Genomic DNA, 20,982 nt, shown 5'->3' on the forward strand with positions numbered 1-20,982 from the left:
GCTCTGGCTCGGCACTCTCGAATGAAGTGCCCGTTCTTCCCACAGTATAAACAGAGCTTTTGCTGCCGACGTTTTTCTTTTTCTTCTGGCGTCAGTGGACCTCGCAGTCCTCCAAGTTGCATTGGTTCCGTTCCGTCGGTGGTTTTCACCGGAAGATCCAACAAGGCCTTTGTACGAATGGGAGGTAAACGGACTTCGTTTCTCCCTTTCTCGTTTTTTCGTTCTAGCAAACGATGGTCCAATTGGACCGTGAGTTCGATCAGTTCCTCACAGGTGTTGGGTAACTGGACAACTTGAGCCAGGACGTCTTTTAAATCGCCCCTTAATCCTTGAAAGAACAGCGTCGTTCTTTTTTCTGGAGGCCATTCTGTTTCTACGACGAGGCGATTAAAGGACGTGATATACGTCAGTAAGTCTTGGGATCCCTGCCGGAGAGTCAAGAGCTCACGGTCGAGGGACATCATGTGGGATTTTCGGTCGAACAACTTTCTCATTTCTGTACAAAAGTCTTGAAAGTTGTGAAGCACGGGGTCGTTGCGTGCCATCAGGGGGATGGTCCAACTAGCGGCATTCCCTCCCATGTATGACATAAATGAGGTTTTTGCCTCATCGTCACGGAAGATTGCGGGTTTGCACAAAAAGTGGAGTCTGCTTTGATTCAGAAATACTTCAAATTTCTTCGGATCCCCGAAGAATCTCTCGGGAGGGGCAAGAGGGATGCTTTGCGTTTGTAAGACGTGGACGGTGGGGACGGAGGCGTCTTGTGGAGCGGTTGACGAAAAGGACCCTGGCGCTCCCGCTGTGGGTGAGGTAGCCGAGAGAGGAGGAGGCAGCGTCCAGTCTTTAATATAGGACCTTTGTCCTTTTTCCTGGCGTGAAATGCAGGCAACCTCCCTTCGGAGCGTTCGCAGCTCCTTTCTTAACTCCTGGTTTTCCATTCTTGATGTGTGTACCTCTTGCTGTAGTGCCGCCAGGCCCTCGAGCAAGGAGGTCATAGCCATATTGGAGTCCATCGTCCGGGCTGCCTATACAACTTGGGCTTGACAATCTGTCACAACCGTGTTCAGGAGCACACGGCGGGGTGCCACTAACCTGGCTAGAAGGCAGCAGGAACGACGGTTGATGCAGAGTCCCTCTCTCCCGAAAGCGCGTCGTGCCCTAGAGAGAACCGCCCTTCTCTATGGACAGACGTCCCCCCGGGAAAGGAGGGTGGAACAAGGAATCCTGTGGGGTAGTGTCGAGGTAGATATGCGTTAGGTATCGGCAGGTCCAGCACACGAGCGTTGGTAGACCAACTGAAAGGACAAAACAAATGGTGAGTAGGCTTCCCAAAGTTTCTCCGGCAGACACACACCCGTATGGTATCAGCGAAATGAGTCCCCCTTCCTACCTGATTGAAGGTGGAGGAACTCCGAGAATCCTCTCGTAGAGGCGGGTCCCACGAAATAACAGTCTCTAGCGAGAATGTGTGTTAGCGCTGTTCTCTCACTGTTGACTTCACAGTGAAAACGCGCCGCCCAAGATCACCGCAAACGGTGCTTCCGTCTAATTACCTAACAAAACAAGAATCCCCTAGTAAGTTTTAGGGGAAGGAAAGGACGAGGGTTGCGTTGAAGACACCCGACCTCCGGCGGGGACAACCTTCCGCCTGGCGTCTTACCTTCGCGCGGCGAAGCTGTGACCGGGAATCGAACCAAAAGCTCGGAACAGCTGGGATTGAAGCACGCCCGACCTCCGGCGGGGAACACCGTCCGCCTGGCGTGTTCGGAAGCTTGAAGAACGGGAAATGATTGTCAAGCCCCGTTTCTCGGCATGGGCGGGGCTATATAGCCTCCCAATCAGGATGCTAGCTGGTCCTAGTGCTCCGTGACGGCCGAGAAGGGTGTTCTGGGAGGTGTAGTTTTAGCTGAGGTAGTTGTGCGATGCAGGTCATGACACTCTCCATTTCAGAACTGAAGTATTTTCAATAATATATACAAGGAAGCTATAGTTCTTGCTTATTTATCTTATGCAACCGACAACTACTGACAAAACCAATAGTCCTGGCTTGTTGTAGGTGTAATGTTACTTGTTGCATCTTAGATCTGGATGCAATGACAAAAGCATCAAAATACCAATCGGGCGGCACACTAGACTCAGTCCAGGTTTTTAGCATAGGTGTTTTTAAGCCACGCCCTTAATTACATCAGACACGCCCCTTTGAAAGATCCCGCAGTTTTAACATCCCACTTAAAGCTCTGATGTCAGAAGTGTAGCAGTCCCAAGCTGACCGCAACCCCTCCACAAACTGTTTGTCAGAAGACTGAAACCAGTCTTGTTTAGAGAACAAAAAACACACCTTGCCTCTATTAAGGCGGATGCCTACCATTTGCGAGAGAGCCCCAAGCCTGAGGGTGGTGTTTGCGAACGTATTGTGTAGCCCTCAATCCAGGTGAGCATTCACACCTGATGTTGAAGGCAGCAGCCACTGTGGTGAGGGTGGTGGTCAGAGGTAGATGCTGCCTCCAAGTAGGGACACTACTGAGGCCACATGGGGATTACAAATGATAATGTGTAAAGTTGCCAGCGGCCACCGGTGACACATGGGAGTCTCCAGATAACGCGGTAGGTGCTAGTCAGAGGTGGATGCCACGTCCAAGCAGAGAGGCTGGTAAGCCCACACAAGCTTTACAAATAGTCATGTGTTAGGGTGCCAGTGCCCAACTAGGATGTGTGGGAGTTGCCACACAAAGCGGAAGGTGCTGGTCGCAAATGGGTGCTAGCCTCAGTTTAGGTGCTGTCTGGGACTGCTTGACCAGGGCGATGGTTGCAGATAGGCTGGCTGTTACCTCTAGCTGGGTACTGGTCCCTGGTGAGATGGTCTTCACTGGTCACAGGTGGGCGCTGTTCTCCGGTTGGGTGGTGCTGATTCAAACGTAGACTGCTGCTGGCCTCACGTGGTGTGGGTGCTGATGACTATGTTCCTAGATGGAGTGGATGTTGTTGTTAGGTGGGTGATAGCACCAAGGAGTGGGGTGACAGACCCAGGTGAGTGCTGTGCAAGCATAAGATGCCAGCTGGACATGAAAGCTGGCCTTACGTGAGTTGGATGGAATGAAGCGAATATGGAACCAGATAGGTCTGGGTAAAAGTACCCTGTCCGCTGGTCCAGTCCTATGCTGTGAGGTGTGCTGGTATCACGTGAAGTGGTAAATGCTACTCAAAGATGAGCGTCGGGACAATATGAGGCGATTGTCCCAGGTGGTTGGAGGAGAGGTGATTGTCCCAGGTGGTTGGGTGTGAGGCGATTGTGGTCGGGTGTCAGCCTTAGATGAGGTGTGGACCCTGTGAGCCTCACGTGAGGTGGGTTTTAGTTTCAGGTGGTGTTGGCCCTAGTAGGGGAAGGTGTCTGATGGAAGTGGTCAGTACCTGGCACAGGTGCATCTCCTTAGGTCTCCAGGTGCACAGATGCCGCTCGGGCTCAGCACTCCTCCACACTTCCAGATCCTGCCGCACTGGGCCAGACATGCACTCCTGCCTCCCGGCGACGCATTGACTCATCTGCTCCCCTGGGAACCGGGAAGAGGCTATCGGCAGCCACGTGACTTCCTGGAACGTCACCGCCAGTCCCAATGCGGTCCTATCACTCCCCCGGAGACTACTTGCCTTAAAGGGTGATATACCCAAGAGAGTAAGGTGTCAGGAGAGTGAGCACTGGGCAAAGGGATAGCACCTGTGCGAGTCTGTAGAGACGAGAAACGGGCTCCTCTCCTAACTTTGTATACGTGGTGTTGCCCTTTAAGATGTGGATCGTCTTTCCACACAACTTGCCCTTATTGGCTCATGCCACTTTAAGCGCTGGAGGCATAGCTGCCAAGTATCTCAGTGTCCTCAATGACATTCAGCGACTCCTGGTGCTTAGCCAACTGCAGGTTGCATTCTGAGAATTTTGGTTTCGCGATTATCGCTGTATTAGCAAACAAGCACGGGTCTGCCTTGTATAGTTGCAGCGCGCGGTGGGAGCGTGTGAGGCAGAGAGGAGACGCCATGCGCGTGCACATCGCCTGTCCATGTGCGCACATGGTTTGTCTCCCTTCGCGCACCAAACCGACAATAGTCTTGCCAAGGCGAAGCAGCGCATGCGCTGCGTTCGCTAGGCGAGACCTAAAAAAACCACACGCACAAGCGTGAGTTCAGGGTTTAAAAGCCCTTACTAAATGCCTCACAGAGCAGAGCATGTGTGCTGCCTCAGGCGAGACCTATTAAATAAAAGAGCACATAACCATGCTAAGAGCGGCAAAAGGGAAGTGTTAATATCTCTCCGAAAGGCACATGAATGTCGTCCAGTCTCTTGCATGCTCAAGATGAGAAAAACAAAATTCACAATAGACGTGGTATTTACCCTCTGTGAGGCAAAGAGAATAAATACAATGTTGTACATACCAGAATAGGTTATAATACTACTGGAGAACAACCAGCCATTACAGATTAGGAAGGCACATGTACAGCAGACATATGTGCTGAAAAAGCAGCTTCTCTTTTTTTGGACGATTCCGAGGGCATAGATTGCCAAGGTGACACTAGTAACGACATTGATAAAACAAAATCTCTAAGTAGCACCAGACTTGGAAGCATATGTACGTGACATGGTAGTAGGTGAGGGTAGGAACAGCCACATGCAGAAAAGAGGGCCGTAAGAAAAGCAAAGAAGAACAAAAATGGAGAAAAAAGCACATGCAAAAGTAAAAGACCTGAGAATTAAAGGAGAAAAAAAATCGCAAGAGGTGAGAAAAGTAAATAATAAACAGAAGGTACATACACCATACGATTAAAGAGCACGTCCTCTAATCTATTTCACACTTCTAAATATGTGACACTGCTTTAACCTTGCTTCTCATTCGATATGTTCTTATTTGATAGAATAAAAATAAAATGCAGATAAATGGTTCATCGGGGGTGAACCATCACAACCAACTGGCTAGGGATAGAGTAAAGTCTTAATGGCCCTCTTAAAGTGCTGATGAATTCGTGAGGTCTCCTACGAAAAGAAGGGATGTGTTATACAGCTACTTGGACAAAATAGGATACGTCACCCCGACAGCCCGCAATTAACCCAGAAGCTTACTTCTTGTAAACCCAAAAGGGCGGGATGGCAGACACGTCCTAAGCATTGCTCGGATATAAAAAAATGCACCTCGCTTATCAACTACCTTGTGAAAGAAGCAAAGGAATTTGCATGTAATTCTATAGTCTTCTAGGAGCCAGAGGAGAGCAATTACTAAAGTGGTGAGCAGATAACTTTTCTTGTCTCAACTTACAAGACAAGGTAAAGAGGTATATAGACACGTTTCAGACTTTCCAAAAGAAGTCAACCTATTCCCATAACCCTGACTGCCATGTAAAATGGTGCACTCTACCAAAACTCAGAGAGTCAATGATGGAAAAAACATTATCGTAGTTAGTACTGCAAGATAGCAGCAGCAAAGGTAAGATATAGTATTCACTTGTGGAATAAAATCAAAGCTGAACGTCCGCTATACAATCCTTCCTTTAGTGCATACTCGTACAGGGAGGGCTTTCAACATTTTATACAGAATGCCCTTAATCATCAGACCTGGTTAGTCCCTGAAGATTACCCTAGTATCTATAGGAAAAGCTTTAAACACATTTTAATGCTTCCAAAGAAGCACAAAAAAAGAGTGAAGGTCCAGAGAGTAGCCTACTGTGATTTATTGTAATTCAACTGGAGAAGATTATGGGGTCATCCACGTGAGCTAAACAAGAAAACACAAATCAATTAAGATGATGGAAATATATGTTAATAGGAAATAGGATCACTAAAGAACAGCAGAATAACGTGGGTTCAGACTTAGTTGAGTAAGAGGCAATTTAGCTTTAATTTAGGGGGAGGGGGACACCAAATTAAAGGACGATCCAGCCCCAACAACCTTATTGAGAGTTAAATTCAAAAGTTCTATAAAGTAGTCTTAAATTCTACTTGGAATCTGCAGTCACCAGTAGATGTGCCAAAATCATTTCCACAGATTCTATGCCTTACTCTAGGCCAAAAAATCAACACATTTGCAGTTTTGAAGATACGGTTCATCTTCAGCAATAGGTCGTAGAAAGTGATTTGAAATAGGTCTGATAAAAACCTGGTCAACCACCTAATTATTGCTTTTCTTCTAGAAATTAAATGAGAAAGATCTTCAAGAGGTCTGCAAGAACAACTGAGGAATGGATAGTGGACAAAAAAGAACACTACACAATCTATATTTTCTCAACAGAAGGACTCCGGAACATTTGACTGGCAGCTGGGGTGCTATATATTAAACAATTTACATAATAAATAAAACAAACATTCTTCCAAATACTCAAATACTCACGTTCCACATGGTCTCCATCTGCTTTAGGTTTTTTTTGGTGTTCATGGTTCCTAGACTTTTCTGCATCATCATCCAGCAGGGGGATGTAATCACATTTCCCACAGGTTTCACCAATGACATCATCATAGGGCTCTGCTTCCAGTGTGCTGATAAAGTCACGCTTGATCTCCGCCTCAATCTCTGGCGGGTTATCAGTCAGGGCATCTTCAAGACTTAAATTTCTTTCAAAGTCTGCCATTTTCGTCTAACAGCCGAATCTAGAGGGGAAAATACGTACTTTGTGTCTTTTGCAGTATGAAAAGAGTCAAACACATCATAGCATTAAACTGCAATTAAGTGTCTGGAAAAAATTATCTACAAACAAACTGCTAAACAACCATCTGCCATAAAATGCTCGCACACCATGTCAGGTCAGAAGCAATGGTTACCCAAATCCAATGACCCGAGATTCAAACTTTGGTAACATTTTCTTCTTTATAACACATGCAACAATACAAAAATTCAGAGATGTATACTGCTTCCTTGACGCAGAAACCACATAAAAAATGCCCCTCGTTTGAGGTACAAGCACAATAAGAAATCATGCCACACAACACCTCCACATGCCAGTTTCAGAATTGTGCCCACAAAATAAACAGTGTGGCCCAGAAACAAAGTATGGCAAAAGTTGTATTGATCTACAGGAGAACAAAACTCATGCTGAAAACTGGGAACCAATATATGTTTTCTTACAAGGAGCTAGACAAACCCATGTTCAAACAGAATGCCAAGTAGAGGCCAAAAAACATTAGTTTCAAATTACTAAAATAAAATGTTTAAGCAGGGTAATGTTTACAGGAAATAAGAAGAAATGCAATTGATAGAGCTCTATAACTCTAAATAAGAGGCCTAATAACTAGTTGTTACTAAGGGTCCTATTCCGTTGTTTGGAAGGCCTCCAAATCTGATTTGGCTTTCCCGGATCTGATTCGTAGCCCTTGTTTACGAGCGAATGGTATACAGGTCCGAACAACCAAGCACAAAGCAAAGATTGGGTAGGCACCGACCGAACTGTTTCCGGGACCTGAAGTTATCCATACAACTCATTCGTAGCCGAATCGTGCCGCGGTATGGAGCTGAATTCCGACCGAGTGAGTACGATGCACAATTTGGACAGCCGGTTCATCTTGGTCTCAGCGAGACGAAATAAAGCATGCTTCGGTGGTCATAGCAGGCCCTCCTTTACCCGGGGCCCTCCGAATCTGTCCCAGGGGTGTGCCCATGGGTCCCCCGATCCAAGCATGCACAGTGTGGCGGACAACATGGGGTGCCCGCCACAGGGTGTACGCTTTTTCCCTCCCACCCCTTTTCTGCCATGGGAGCCTGTGTAATTGTTTACACAGGCTCCCATTGAGTTCAATGAGAGACAGAGCGAACCGAGTCCGTAAGCAAATGGCAGCATCGTAAGCGCTCGTTCGGACTCCTGGAGCACGTCTCGCTCGGAAAGCCATCAGATCCTAGGCGTACCGAGGGCTTTCCTAGCAAGATCGGAATCGGGCCCCAAGTGGACTTCTAATGAGCAATCTCAGCCCAGACGATCTATAGCTTGACAATCACAGTATTAAATGAGATTAAGATTCAGTCATTTAGAATCACTGTAAAACCATCTTAAAAATCTCACTCAAGACATGTAGGGGCAGATGTACAATTGGTTTTAGCGCTAAAAACCATGGGCCCATGTACAAACAATATTTTGCAAATAAATTTTGGCTTGCAAAATACTGTTTTGCGACTCAGTATTTGTAAAGGCATTCCCTTCCAAAAAGCGACTCCATAGCCATGTACGAATGTTTTGCAACTGCAACTGCAAATGCGATCGCAAAACACTAGCAAATTACCACCTACTTCAAGTAGGTGGTAATGAATTCGCATAGGGGAAGGAGTCCCCAGGGGAACCCTTCCCCTTAGCAAATGCATGCAAAATTATTTTTTAAGGGCAGGCAGTGGTCCCAGAGACCACTGCCTGCCCTTAAAAAATGAAACAAAAAAGTTTCATTTTTTCTTTTTTAAAATGCATCCCGTTTTCCTTTAAGGAAAACAGGCTGCATTGAAGAAAAAAAAAAGCTGCTTTATTTATAAGCAGTCCCACACAGGGTGTACGCTTTTTCCCTCCCACCCCTTTTCTGCCATGGGAGCCTGTGTAATTGTTTACACAGGCTCCCATTGAGTTCAATGAGAGACAGAGCGAACCGAGTCCGTAAGCAAATGGCAGCATCGTAAGCGCTCGTTCGGACTCCTGGAGCACGTCTCGCTCGGAAAGCCATCAGATCCTAGGCGTACCGAGGGCTTTCCTAGCAAGATCGGAATCGGGCCCCAAGTGGACTTCTAATGAGCAATCTCAGCCCAGACGATCTATAGCTTGACAATCACAGTATTAAATGAGATTAAGATTCAGTCATTTAGAATCACTGTAAAACCATCTTAAAAATCTCACTCAAGACATGTAGGGGCAGATGTACAATTGGTTTTAGCGCTAAAAACCATGGGCCCATGTACAAACAATATTTTGCAAATAAATTTTGGCTTGCAAAATACTGTTTTGCGACTCAGTATTTGTAAAGGCATTCCCTTCCAAAAAGCGACTCCATAGCCATGTACGAATGTTTTGCAACTGCAACTGCAAATGCGATCGCAAAACACTAGCAAATTACCACCTACTTCAAGTAGGTGGTAATGAATTCGCATAGGGGAAGGAGTCCCCAGGGGAACCCTTCCCCTTAGCAAATGCATGCAAAATTATTTTTTAAGGGCAGGCAGTGGTCCCAGAGACCACTGCCTGCCCTTAAAAAATGAAACAAAAAAGTTTCATTTTTTCTTTTTTAAAATGCATCCCGTTTTCCTTTAAGGAAAACAGGCTGCATTGAAGAAAAAAAAAAGCTGCTTTATTTATAAGCAGTCCCACACAGGGTGTACGCTTTTTCCCTCCCACCCCTTTTCTGCCATGGGAGCCTGTGTAATTGTTTACACAGGCTCCCATTGAGTTCAATGAGAGACAGAGCGAACCGAGTCCGTAAGCAAATGGCAGCATCGTAAGCGCTCGTTCGGACTCCTGGAGCACGTCTCGCTCGGAAAGCCATCAGATCCTAGGCGTACCGAGGGCTTTCCTAGCAAGATCGGAATCGGGCCCCAAGTGGACTTCTAATGAGCAATCTCAGCCCAGACGATCTATAGCTTGACAATCACAGTATTAAATGAGATTAAGATTCAGTCATTTAGAATCACTGTAAAACCATCTTAAAAATCTCACTCAAGACATGTAGGGGCAGATGTACAATTGGTTTTAGCGCTAAAAACCATGGGCCCATGTACAAACAATATTTTGCAAATAAATTTTGGCTTGCAAAATACTGTTTTGCGACTCAGTATTTGTAAAGGCATTCCCTTCCAAAAAGCGACTCCATAGCCATGTACGAATGTTTTGCAACTGCAACTGCAAATGCGATCGCAAAACACTAGCAAATTACCACCTACTTCAAGTAGGTGGTAATGAATTCGCATAGGGGAAGGAGTCCCCAGGGGAACCCTTCCCCTTAGCAAATGCATGCAAAATTATTTTTTAAGGGCAGGCAGTGGTCCCAGAGACCACTGCCTGCCCTTAAAAAATGAAACAAAAAAGTTTCATTTTTTCTTTTTTAAAATGCATCCCGTTTTCCTTTAAGGAAAACAGGCTGCATTGAGGGAAAAAAAAAGCTGCTTTATTTATAAGCAGTCCCACACATGGTGGTCTGCTGTGCCCAGCAGGCCATCCCTGGGAGGGCCAGCCATTCCAAATGGGACGCGACTGGCGAGTGGCTCATCAATATTCATGAGCCTCGGATTTTGCGAAACGATTGGGGAATCACAAACAGTGTCCAAGACACTGTTGTACATGCCAAATAGCGAGCCGCAAATTGAGAGTTGCAAAAGCGACGCAATTTGCGAGTCGCTATTTGGCAGGTCATACATCTGGCCCGTAATCTCATTTTTCATTGAAGATAAACCATCAACCCAGAAAACGAATGTCATGGTTCAAATGATACTTCAACTACTTTAAGGGCAAATGAGACCATGTATGTAGGAACATGCTCCTGTGCTGATGAAGAGAGAAGGCGAGGAACGGAACAATCAGGCCTTTCGCATAATTAAATAAAAGTTCACCAGTTTCCAGATTGGAACCAGAATTATCTATAGTCAAACAGAGTAATAAAGGAATTTCTGCTAAGACTTTTTAGAATTTACCTTGTACTAAAAATAACACCAATTTCTTGGCAATTAAGCACGGTTTTAACACAGCGCTTCAGAAGGACTTTTGAACCAACCCACAAGGCTGAATTAAAGTATCTATCATGGAAAATGGCTTTTATTGTCCCCTACGACAGCCAGTAGAATTTCTGAAATACAAGTCTTCACGATTCAGAGTCCATATTTACAATTACAAGGTGGCATGGTTATTTTAAGGACTAATCCTGGTTTCATTCCTAAGGTTCCAACAGACTTCCACCTTAAGCCTGTTGTTGTAAACACTTTCTTAAAAAAAAACTGTCCAAGCCGAGGGAAAGAGTATGCATCTCAGTCTGGTGCTGGGGTAAACAATGTGAAAGACCTGCTACCAATAATACGTATGCAAGCTTGGGGGAAATAGATACAAGTTTTGGCTCCAGCTAATATAGCCTGGATGCAATTTCACAATCCATAGCACCTTCCAAACAAACTATCGAGATACTTACCTTCAGTAATGCTCTTTCTGGTGGAAACTAACTGCAGATTCCTCACTCTGCAAATATTCCCATACGCCAGACTAGATTCGTAAAATGTAAACAGCATTGCTTCCACATGCTGGTAGGTGGTGCTGTGCAGCTCAGCGTTGGCTTAGTTTTGTCCCAGAAGTGACTATGGAGTCACATACAAGTGCTACCCTTGTGTGTCGACATCTGCTTCTAGGAGTCTGCTCATGCCCTCAGATGCAGAGTCCAGAAATAAAAAAGAAGTTTCTTACCTGTACACTGCAGTTCTCCAGTAATGATATCTTTTATAGATTTAGATGCTTGAATCTTCCCCACCACCATTTTGGAAGTCCCACGGTAACAGCAATATAAGCAGTGCTAATACATAAGCATTAGGAGTCACATTGAGAACAATAGACATTGTTAGCCAATTCACAATGTTTTATTGCAACCAAACTTCAACCAATCCGAGTAGAGATCCTAAAGCATTCACCCCCCAGCCCCCCGCCCCCCCCCCTCCCCCCGGCGTATTTTGTTCAAAGTATGTAGTTTGGCGGGTGGGTAGTAGCCATCTATATACATCTTTATAAAGCGCTTCTCGGCCACATATATGTTGTGTGAAATAACTGGTATGGGGAAAAAATAGCCTCCCACTGTTTCTGATCTAGTTGGATACACAAATCTTTTTCCCAACTAAGTGGAAATGAATATGCCATGTCTAGGTGTTTCGAGTTAAGTGACAGCCTAGAGACTAGATGATTCGAATAAACTCTCCAGAGGCTGGGAGTGGGCATGTAGCCACTTCTCTAACTTGTGGTTGAGAAACTAAGTGTCTGAGCTGTAGGTAGTGATTGGAGATTTTTGTCTCTAGAACCCAGAAGGCAGTTTTGGTTTCCTCCAATGATCTGATAACTCCATTGTGGTTGAAGTCACAAAGCGGATAGCATTCCACAGCTATCTAAGCCTGGAGACCCTGCCTATCGAAATGTGGGGAGAAATATGTGTTACCCATTACAGGAGTCATAGGTGAGAGGTGTGTGGTGTAACCTTTATATCTAGCAGAGTTGTCACTAGGGATTGGCTAAACATATAGGTTATGGTTTTTTTGTTGCTTTCAAATCCATCAAATTTCTGATAGGAAGCTGTGAGAAGTTGGCCTGGTATATGATGTTCACTAGTTAAAGTGACCACCTTGTACCATGCCAAGCAACCCTTATGGTGTGGTTGTAAGTCAACCTTTTCGGACCAGCTGCCCTAGTGGTAGCGTAGGCTAAGCAGTCTCAGGCTAAACTCGTTTTGGCATGTAAAGCAAGCTGTTTTAACATATGTAACCCCCCTTTATACCAATGAAAGGACACCACACAGATCTATATTCAAAATATATATGTATTTATTACTCAAAGTATCCCCTAGACTCTTTATGAGCACAGGAGCACAAATCGTTAAACAAGAAAGTATTACAATATCCAGAAGTTGCACTTTATATGGATAGGCCCTGGTGGCCGATCAAACCATATACTAAAATAGTGGTATAAGTACCACGAACAGGAAAGGGAAAAGGCCTAGGGCCTCTAGAATCGCTGGGCCTACAAGGAGCTAACTTCAGTTAGTGACCAGGAGGTCCACGGGTCGCGTGTGCAGTGAGGAAAGTTACACGCGGGCTCCCATAGGTTTTCAATGGGTGCGTAAAAGATAAAAAGTTACTGCTATAAGGGTCTTCTGGATGGACTACGAACTTAAGACTTAAAACACAGACACTAGAGATGTTTCTCTACACTTGGGCACCGGAGTGCCAGCTTTACCTCACCCACAGGAAGCGGGTGCATAGGTCTCGAAATGCGTCGGGTTTCGTCTATCTGTTCAATGGAGCCTGATGACAAAGATGCCGCAGGCGGTCGGTCCAGAAGAGATGCGGTGGATCCAAGGGTGGATCGGAGTTGTAGAAGACCTGAAAGCAGAGGGGACAGTGTTCACAGTCACTAGCCAGTGACCGGCGTGGCACCAGGTAGGTACCAGGCGATGTCGGGTGCAAACAGGTGAAGAGGTGTAGCTTGTCTCTGCAGCCACGTGGTCCCTGAAGGTCGACGACGTCCAGGAGTCGGTTCACGAGCTGTCCCACGCAGGCTCTCGCTGTCGGCGACTCGAAGGAAGCAAACAAGCCTTGGCAAAAGCAGGAGTCGCAGGAATTGAAGAAAGCAGATTACTCTGACCAGCAAGGTCAGAGGGGCTGTTCCTTTGGAGGGAAGCAGGGGCCAGTCTGGAGCAACCAGACCAGTGTCGTAGTTTTCAAAGTTAGTCGCCAAGATGGCCACTAGCCAACGGGCCAGGGACCGGGCAGGCGCGTCGAGTCGCAAAGTGCAGAGGGGCCCCACGCAGATCGTGGAGATGCTGGAGGGCTCACCTTTGGCGCAGATGCTGCTCGGATGTTGGGCTTCTCAGGACCCAAAGCACAACTTGGAGGGAGCCTCTGTTGTCGCGCTTGCAGCTTGTCGAGTGTCTTTTCAAGATGGCTGGCTCCACGTGTCTCGGTGCCTCCACGGGTTCCTTCTTTGCAGGGACTGTGGATCGGACGGTGAGAGGTCTGGAGGTCCAGGTCTGGTCGGTCTCTGGGCTCGGGCTCCAGCGGGAGGCTGCGGCAAAGCAGACGTTGAGTTGCTGGATGGTGCTTGCGTTAGCAAGATGGTCACTCCCTGACCATAGGGGAGATTTCCTTCAGTCCTCTGTGCAGCAGAGCGTCGAAGTTCCCGTCTTCTTCTTTGTGTTAAGTTGATTCCAGGATGTCTGAAGTCTTAGGACACAGCTCCTACCTTTAAGCGGATTCTAGGGGCCGGACTACCTGCTAGGTCCCTCCCTAAGGGTGGGACCAGGAAGGGGGGTGGTTACACCCCCAATCCTTTGTCCAGCTCGCCCCAGGTCCGGGGCTGGTGACCGGTTTGAACAGGCATATGCACCGAGGCTCCTTGTGAGCCTCAGGCATGTCTGATTCCATTCAAGCCCTACCTGACCAATACACAAAATCCTGTCTGGGGTGGTGCTCGCACCTCCCCTGGCAGGAAACCCTTTGTCCACGTCTCCCAAGCTGGAAGGACTCCCAGCAGCAGGAGGGCAGACTTGTGTCTGTGGTGGCAGCATCCATTTTGTGGAGCTGAGGCTATGTCTGATTTTACCCGGGTTTCAGGTTCTGTACATGTCGTGTCCCTCTAGAAGGGTGGAATGCTAACCCCGTCGCCAGAACTGGCGAGGGGTTAGTATTCCAATTCGTATGACACCTTACTCGACATGTTTTGATAAAGCCAAACCAAAGATAGCATTTAACCGCGAGGTTCATAATGCACTTAAGAGTATATGGTATGGCGATATCTGGAAACGGTAGAAGGAAGTTGTTCCGACCACTGCAGACAGGCTCAGCTCATGCCAGAGCACCATCTCACATGGAACCAAGCACTCTGCCTTCAGGATTGTTAAGGCCTGCCATAGGAGTGACTTATAGGTTAACATGTGTCCCATTTAAGGTTAGGTATAGGTATAGGTATACTACACCTAAGTAAGAGGTGGTTACACCAACTTACCCCAGCTGAGTGATCAGCCAGTTGTGTCAAATTTGTTAGGCCAGTCCAGGGGTGGCACAATACATGCTTCAGCCCCAGGTAGGACTTAGATACACCAATGCCCTGGGTACCTAGTGTACACTGGTACAGGGGCTCATAGGGTGATCCAATTCCAATTGGTTATGCACCTAGAGTGCATAGTGTCAATTTAGTAGAGAGAACAGCAGGCTGGGGGTCTGATTAGCAGGCCCACAGCCTCAATACGTCAAAAAACAGTGAAGCAAAAAGCAAAAATTTGGGGTGACCATAGGATAGCAGACCCTACTCTCCTACAGAAGCATAACGTAATGATCTAACCTAAGATGTGGGGAGAGGATGTGGCCTAACGGCTAGAGCGGTCAATCTCGAAGCTGCGGAACCAGGTTGGAGTCTTGGCAGGGACACTTAACATCCTGTGATTCTGGGCAAACCATGTAATCTTCCTGTGCCTACAAAAAATGAATAAGTCAGTCTGTAACGTAACTGGTGCTCATTTAAAGCGCTCGGATACCTTTGAGTCAAGTTCACGCTATATAAAACTCTTAAAAATATAAAATAATCACCAACCACTTAGACTCACTTCTTTAAAGAAAAGTACATCACGATGCATTACCCGTCCACAACCCACCTTTCTCTATTATTCTCTGAATTTATGCTAGTCTTTGACCACGTACAGTGCTCTGTTGCCTTTTGGATAGCCTTGCACAGTAGAAATACCATATACAGATAACCATATGCAGGAAAGTAAAAAAGCACAACTAGTTTCTTGGGGAAAAGGACGGAAATAGCCCTGCAAATCCTTCTCAGATTCCAGGGAATAAGCAAAGCAACAGCCTGCCATCTTGTTCGATATCTGGCTCATCTGCATAAACTAGCATACCCAGGTTGTTAAACACCAAACCTTAGAAGAGACTTTAGAACAGATCTCAAATTCAAGAATAGATGTGTTGGGGGTGAGGTGGGTGGATTAGTGAGCCACACTGAACATGCTGCGGAGGTCTTGCTATACTGAAGCATGAAGTGCTGCAGAGAATGTGAGAATATAGACAACTTGGCACATTAAAATGACCATATTTAGGTGAAGATGTGTCAAAGTAGAAGCTATTACTGATATGTGTCTGCCAGGGACAGGCAGCAGTGCAACCATTGGAAACACTTTTCCACAGAGAATAGTTTATGGAATCAAAGAGCAACAGACGTCTAGACAGCACAGCTAAGCAACCAGAGAAAACTATAGGGGTTCACTCAGGGCTGAAACCAGCCCAACTCCTGAAAGCACAGATATTCAACCAAAGAATACTATATGGAATATATTTGGGGGCTACGGAGGCCCAAGCCCTGGATCTAGGATTAAACAAACCGTGCATAGAATATGCAGTACATTCGGGAGGAGCGCCCATTATACAACTGGCCATAGCTTAAGCCAAGAGGAGGTCACTCATGAGTGTCGGGGATTGACACACAGGTCCACCTTGGAGATGGGCTGGCCCAACCTCTCAGTGGAGAAGACACGAGGAAACTGAAGAGAGTATTTACACCTTGCTGCTTCAACACCTATACAAAATAAGGTCAACAATAGGATTCTAAGATAACCTAAATGAGACTGACTATAGTTAACATTGGGTCAAATATCTTCAGTTCAGAAGTTACTTAAAAGTTAACCCTAGTTACAGAAACTCTAGCCTTCCAATATCAATGAATCAGTTTAAGTTGAAGTCGAGGGATGTGCTGTTAGCCAGTTCCAGGCTTAACCCCTCCTATTTTTAAACACACAAACGTTTACACTGTAGAAACTTTATGTTTTTATATAGAGCTTTATACCACAATTCTGATGTTTTGAAGCATTGTTAACAACAGTCCAAAATAATTGCGCTACTCTTCCATCTGTTCACTGAAATTTTAATTTCCCTGGGCCAAATACTTTGCCCCAATTCGTTCACAGAGAATTAACTAACAATTCAGAAACGTTGACGCAAATCAACTCTCACCAAGACTCCATCCATCTGCTTAATGTCCCAACTCCAACCCAAGTTAGGTGGGCGACGTAACTAACCGATCAATTCCAACCACTACCATGTCAGGATTTCACCCTTCGCCTCTGCTCACCATGACTTTTCAGTGTGGCTCGCAGCTGTAATTCAGTGAAAGACTCCTGGACAGCAGCATTCATCTCTTCATTCTTGAGTCAGTCAAACGAAGTGATTAGGCAGAGAGATCGATGCCACCGAACCGATGTGAAGCGAAGGCTTTATTTAGATTATGAAAAGAAACCCATACAAACGGGTGCTTTTCAAGTTACGACGGGGCCGAGGGCTGTTGAGGGCCTGGCCCTGCTTCTGCCCTGCCCCCAAACCAGATTCGGGGCTGTGGGTTAGCAATGTTATTTACACTGCACACAACGTCAAAGCACCGTAACCAAGGAATGGGAATTATTTCCGAGCAATGAATGGATGAACACATGCAGACCAATGAAATATGACCCCCCACTATCCCCATTTCACCTCTCCAGTGCACAGATGTCCAGTCCAAGACCTTTCAAGGGCGCCTCGGTGTCAGAGCACGATGTCCGTGCGACTGGACTGGGGTAAAAGCACAAGGCCCAGCATGGACTGGGGCCATTCATTCGGGTTTGGAAGTCTCTTTTCTGTGCCTCGCTCTAGCACTGCAACAGCGGCTTCCAGTGTCAAAACGTCCGTGCATTACAGAGCACATTCCTAGCGGAGTCCAAATGTATTTTAAGCTTTTTCGAATGGCTTCCAGCTCTAGGCCCGCGGAGAAGCATGCCTGCGCCTGTCCTCTGATCGATGCAAGCAGGTGAGCATGTCATGCCGGCGAAAGGGGAGATGCATTACAGCGCCCCGGACAAAACCAGACACTCAAGAGGCCGGATGTCTGCCCAGTGCAATCCTGGCGCACACACGTTTCGGGAATAACCCACAGAGAACGAGTGACGCAGCACATTTGGGGACGGAAACATAAAGGTGATCCACAACGTAGGAGATTTTGCTCTCTAAATGTACCATGCAGGACTAGCAAAGTTAATTCACCTAGTGACCCCGTAAACTAGGAGTGGTGGCAGAAAAGGTGGAGTCGCGAGCCTAATATCACCGTGGGAGAAGTCAAAAAGAGCCCCATGAGGGGTGAAGCAATTATGGATTTGTTTTATTATGAACTCCGCACCCAAAAAATGGCAACAAGGAATTTTGTGACAGTTGAGTTTTTCTGACCTCATTCATTGTCACAGACCGACTGCATTGTAAGCTTGCTTAGGGGGTTACGGTATATGTACAAGATTCGGGATACTGGTAGGATGACCCATAGTTTCTGTATTTGCTGAAGTGATCCGATTGTACTCTGGGCACAGGTTCAATTCTTAAGTTGTAGCTCAGTTGATTCATTTTTTGTTGCAGACATTTGGGAGAGGATGTAGCCTCACGGCTAGAGCGGGCGACCTCAGACCTAGGCAACCGGGTTAGAGTGTCGGCAACGACGCTCAACAGCCTGTGGTTCTGGGCAAATCACTTAATCTCCCCGTGCCTAACAAACAAACAGAAAAAAATGTATGTGTTCATCTGTAACGAAACATGTAAAGCGCTCCGATACATGATCTCCCGGGTCTACTTGCCGTGTCTACTTTGCGCTATATAAAACTCTTAAAAAAAAAAAAAAATCCCATTTCTACCAACAGGGTACACACTTGGTGAAACAGTAGCTTCATTTGATCTGCAAGGCAAAAGTTTAAAACCTTGTAGTGTAACTTTATATTTCAGCAATCTAAGGCTGATAGAGCAGATTCAAGGAAGTAATGATAGCACTTATTTTAGGCACTTAAAAACTGTTTATGTAGATAGTTATTGGTGTACTCAAGAGGACATTTTATGATGAAATACTAGATATCATACATAAACCTAAAGCCTGACAAAGTCGAAAACACTTTGAAATCTCGGTTTACCTTGTAGCAACCTGTGAAGCCACACCACAGGGAACCTTGGTTTCCCTCAATTGACTGCTGGGTGTGGTTGCCAGGTTTAAACTTCAAGATGTGCGGAGCTTGATATTCAACTAATCCTGTCCAACAAATGCACCCAAGCACACCTATACACTTACTTTTATCCTCAATCAATATTACTACAGAAAAGACATCAAATTATGAAGTTTCGTTGTCAGATTTTCAAGCAATAGTCCACAGTGGTTGGTGTATCAGGTCACTATTTTTATTCCTTTCATAGAAAAAAAGGATGACAGCAGCCAACGCACGTTTCGTCCTTCTGGACTTCAAGGCAAATTTTTAGATTTCACAAGGCAGTCCTTTTCAGGCTATTTCTCGAAATGGTTAAATTTCAATTAGAGGACTCTATCTGCCTCTCTCAAATCGATCGCAAGTGGCTCTTTAAGCCTGGCTGGACCGCATGTTAATGGTATTCAGAAAAACTTTAGTCACTTGGTTGGCATGTGCCCCGTATTATTCAGGTGCCGACTTTCTTCATCTGGGAGACGTAGTCACCATATATTAAGTGAGAGCACTCAAGACCGCATCCCTGTCAGTACCCGATACACCAATCACTGTGGACTATTGCTTGAAAATCTGATAACTAAACTTCATAATTTGATGTCTTTTCTGTAGTAATATTGATTCAGGATAAAAGTAACAGTGTATAGGTGTGCGTTGGTGCATTTGTTGGACATTGTGTTCTGGACTGCATTTCTTGCAGGTACAGTGGATTTGTACCCAAGGTCGGTGGGTACTTCAGCACCATAGAAGCACCCTTAAAAAAATAATGAGTTTGAAAAACAATTGCAATATGAGATACGGACTTATAGATGTGCAAGTCTGTCAGCACATCCACTGTCTTTTTTGCGTGTATTCAACTAATCCTAGCTAGGACACAATATTGACAACAGAAAATCAGAGGTCCTTAAAGTGAGGCATATGCAGCGGGTCATCCTGGATATGAGCCATCTGCTCCCCAGCACCAGGGGCCAGCACGTCATCAATTACCAGATCAAGAAGAGGTGCTAACCGGATTCCAGCCAGTTTCCCTCGGCTACAGCATAGCCCTGCAACTGCACTGCAAGTCTTTCGTGTTCTGGTACTTTATGTGTATCCGCACCTCCACTAGCATCACAACACTAGCAATGGATGACATTTTACATAAATTTCGAGCGAAAGAAACCAGCTATTTCAGCATTCTAGCATTAAAACCGAATTTTCAGTCTGGGTTTTTAGGACTGCTGTAGAGAGCAGTGGTGACCATTCTCTGAAGTGACTTTGCATCCCGGCAGTCCCTGTGATTTCTGCAATTCGTCATGTGATGCCTTCATCTGCCAGTAGTAGCCCCTAAAGAATGGAGACGCTCTTGGCACTCTTATGAAGATACATGGCCCATTTTTCTGGTCTCAATGTCTTCTCATTACTTTTGCCAATTTGTCAGAAAAGGTGCATAATAGGAACCACTTCCTCCACAAACAAGAAAAAAGTTGTTGGAGAGGAAATGAAACATGAAGAAATGAAGCTACAGCAGACATCAGTAGAAAATAATATAGAAGTATAAATGGTGAAAGAACAGCGTAGGCCTAAAATCCATGCTGATGCCAGAGTGGTAAAGAGTTCACTTGAAAATAGAGTGCATAAACCGCAAGGGTCTTAGTTATAGGAAACTCGTGTTTGTAAGCTTGAAGGAATTTATGGCCACAGCACAATAAGCAGCTACTGCGTGTTCTCAGCAAATTTAGAACATGATTGGAGCAAAGGAGCTAGAGATTGAATTAGCCAAGAGCACACATATTCTGATAAGAGGTCTTGGAAGCAGAATAATAAAGGACACCTGCAAATACACATGCATTCAAGAGTAGAGAATAGTTAGTTTGTTATAAATTGCAGTGAAGAATATGCAGAGAGAAGTCATAAGGTTAGGAACACATGTGACAAAATGTTTTCTGCATCCAATATCTAACTGCTAAGTAACTCATTATTTGACCTTTGTTATAAGCATTATTCACTATTGGTTTATAAGCCTGTGAAGCAGCAAATTGAGACCAGCTGTTTACCTCTGTGCAGATAGCTACTCTCCCTGCCGCAACAGTAAATCTCTGCGTTTGCCTGGCCAAGAGGTAACCTTTTTTTCTTTATCTCAAGTTACCCCACAACAAAGTCACCTCAGAAAAAGAAAAAAAGAGCACAGTCAGATGGCGCTTAAGATACCAAATGAAGGCCACCAGGTTGCAATGGCATATATTTGGCCAGTATTTACATCAAGTACAGACAGTGCAAGTTTTCTTCTCTCTCTA

The 20,982-nt window shown here is 45.6% G+C and overlaps 1 protein-coding gene across 50 annotated transcripts in view; it reads right to left on the reverse strand.

Moving 5' to 3' along the window:
• MAP4 (microtubule associated protein 4) overlaps positions 1 to 20,982 on the reverse strand; it is a 1,793,677-nt gene that overhangs the window by 1,439,303 nt on the left and 333,392 nt on the right. For 47 of the 50 annotated variants that reach the window (XM_085628688.1, XM_085628664.1, XM_085628660.1 and 44 more), the window contains one exon: positions 6,366 to 6,622. In XM_085628688.1, the coding sequence (XP_085484814.1) occupies positions 6,366 to 6,603 (238 nt within the window). In that variant the 5' untranslated portion in view covers positions 6,604 to 6,622. Of the gene's footprint in view, positions 1 to 6,365; positions 6,623 to 16,800; positions 16,935 to 17,195; positions 17,335 to 20,982 lie in introns of those variants that run through there. The other 3 variants (XM_085628683.1, XM_085628649.1, XM_085628650.1) reach the window with 2 other exon arrangements.

The sequence above is a fragment of the Triturus cristatus genome, chromosome 10, assembly GCF_964204655.1.
Source record: "Triturus cristatus chromosome 10, aTriCri1.1, whole genome shotgun sequence".
Taxonomy (NCBI): Eukaryota; Metazoa; Chordata; class Amphibia; order Caudata; family Salamandridae; genus Triturus; species Triturus cristatus.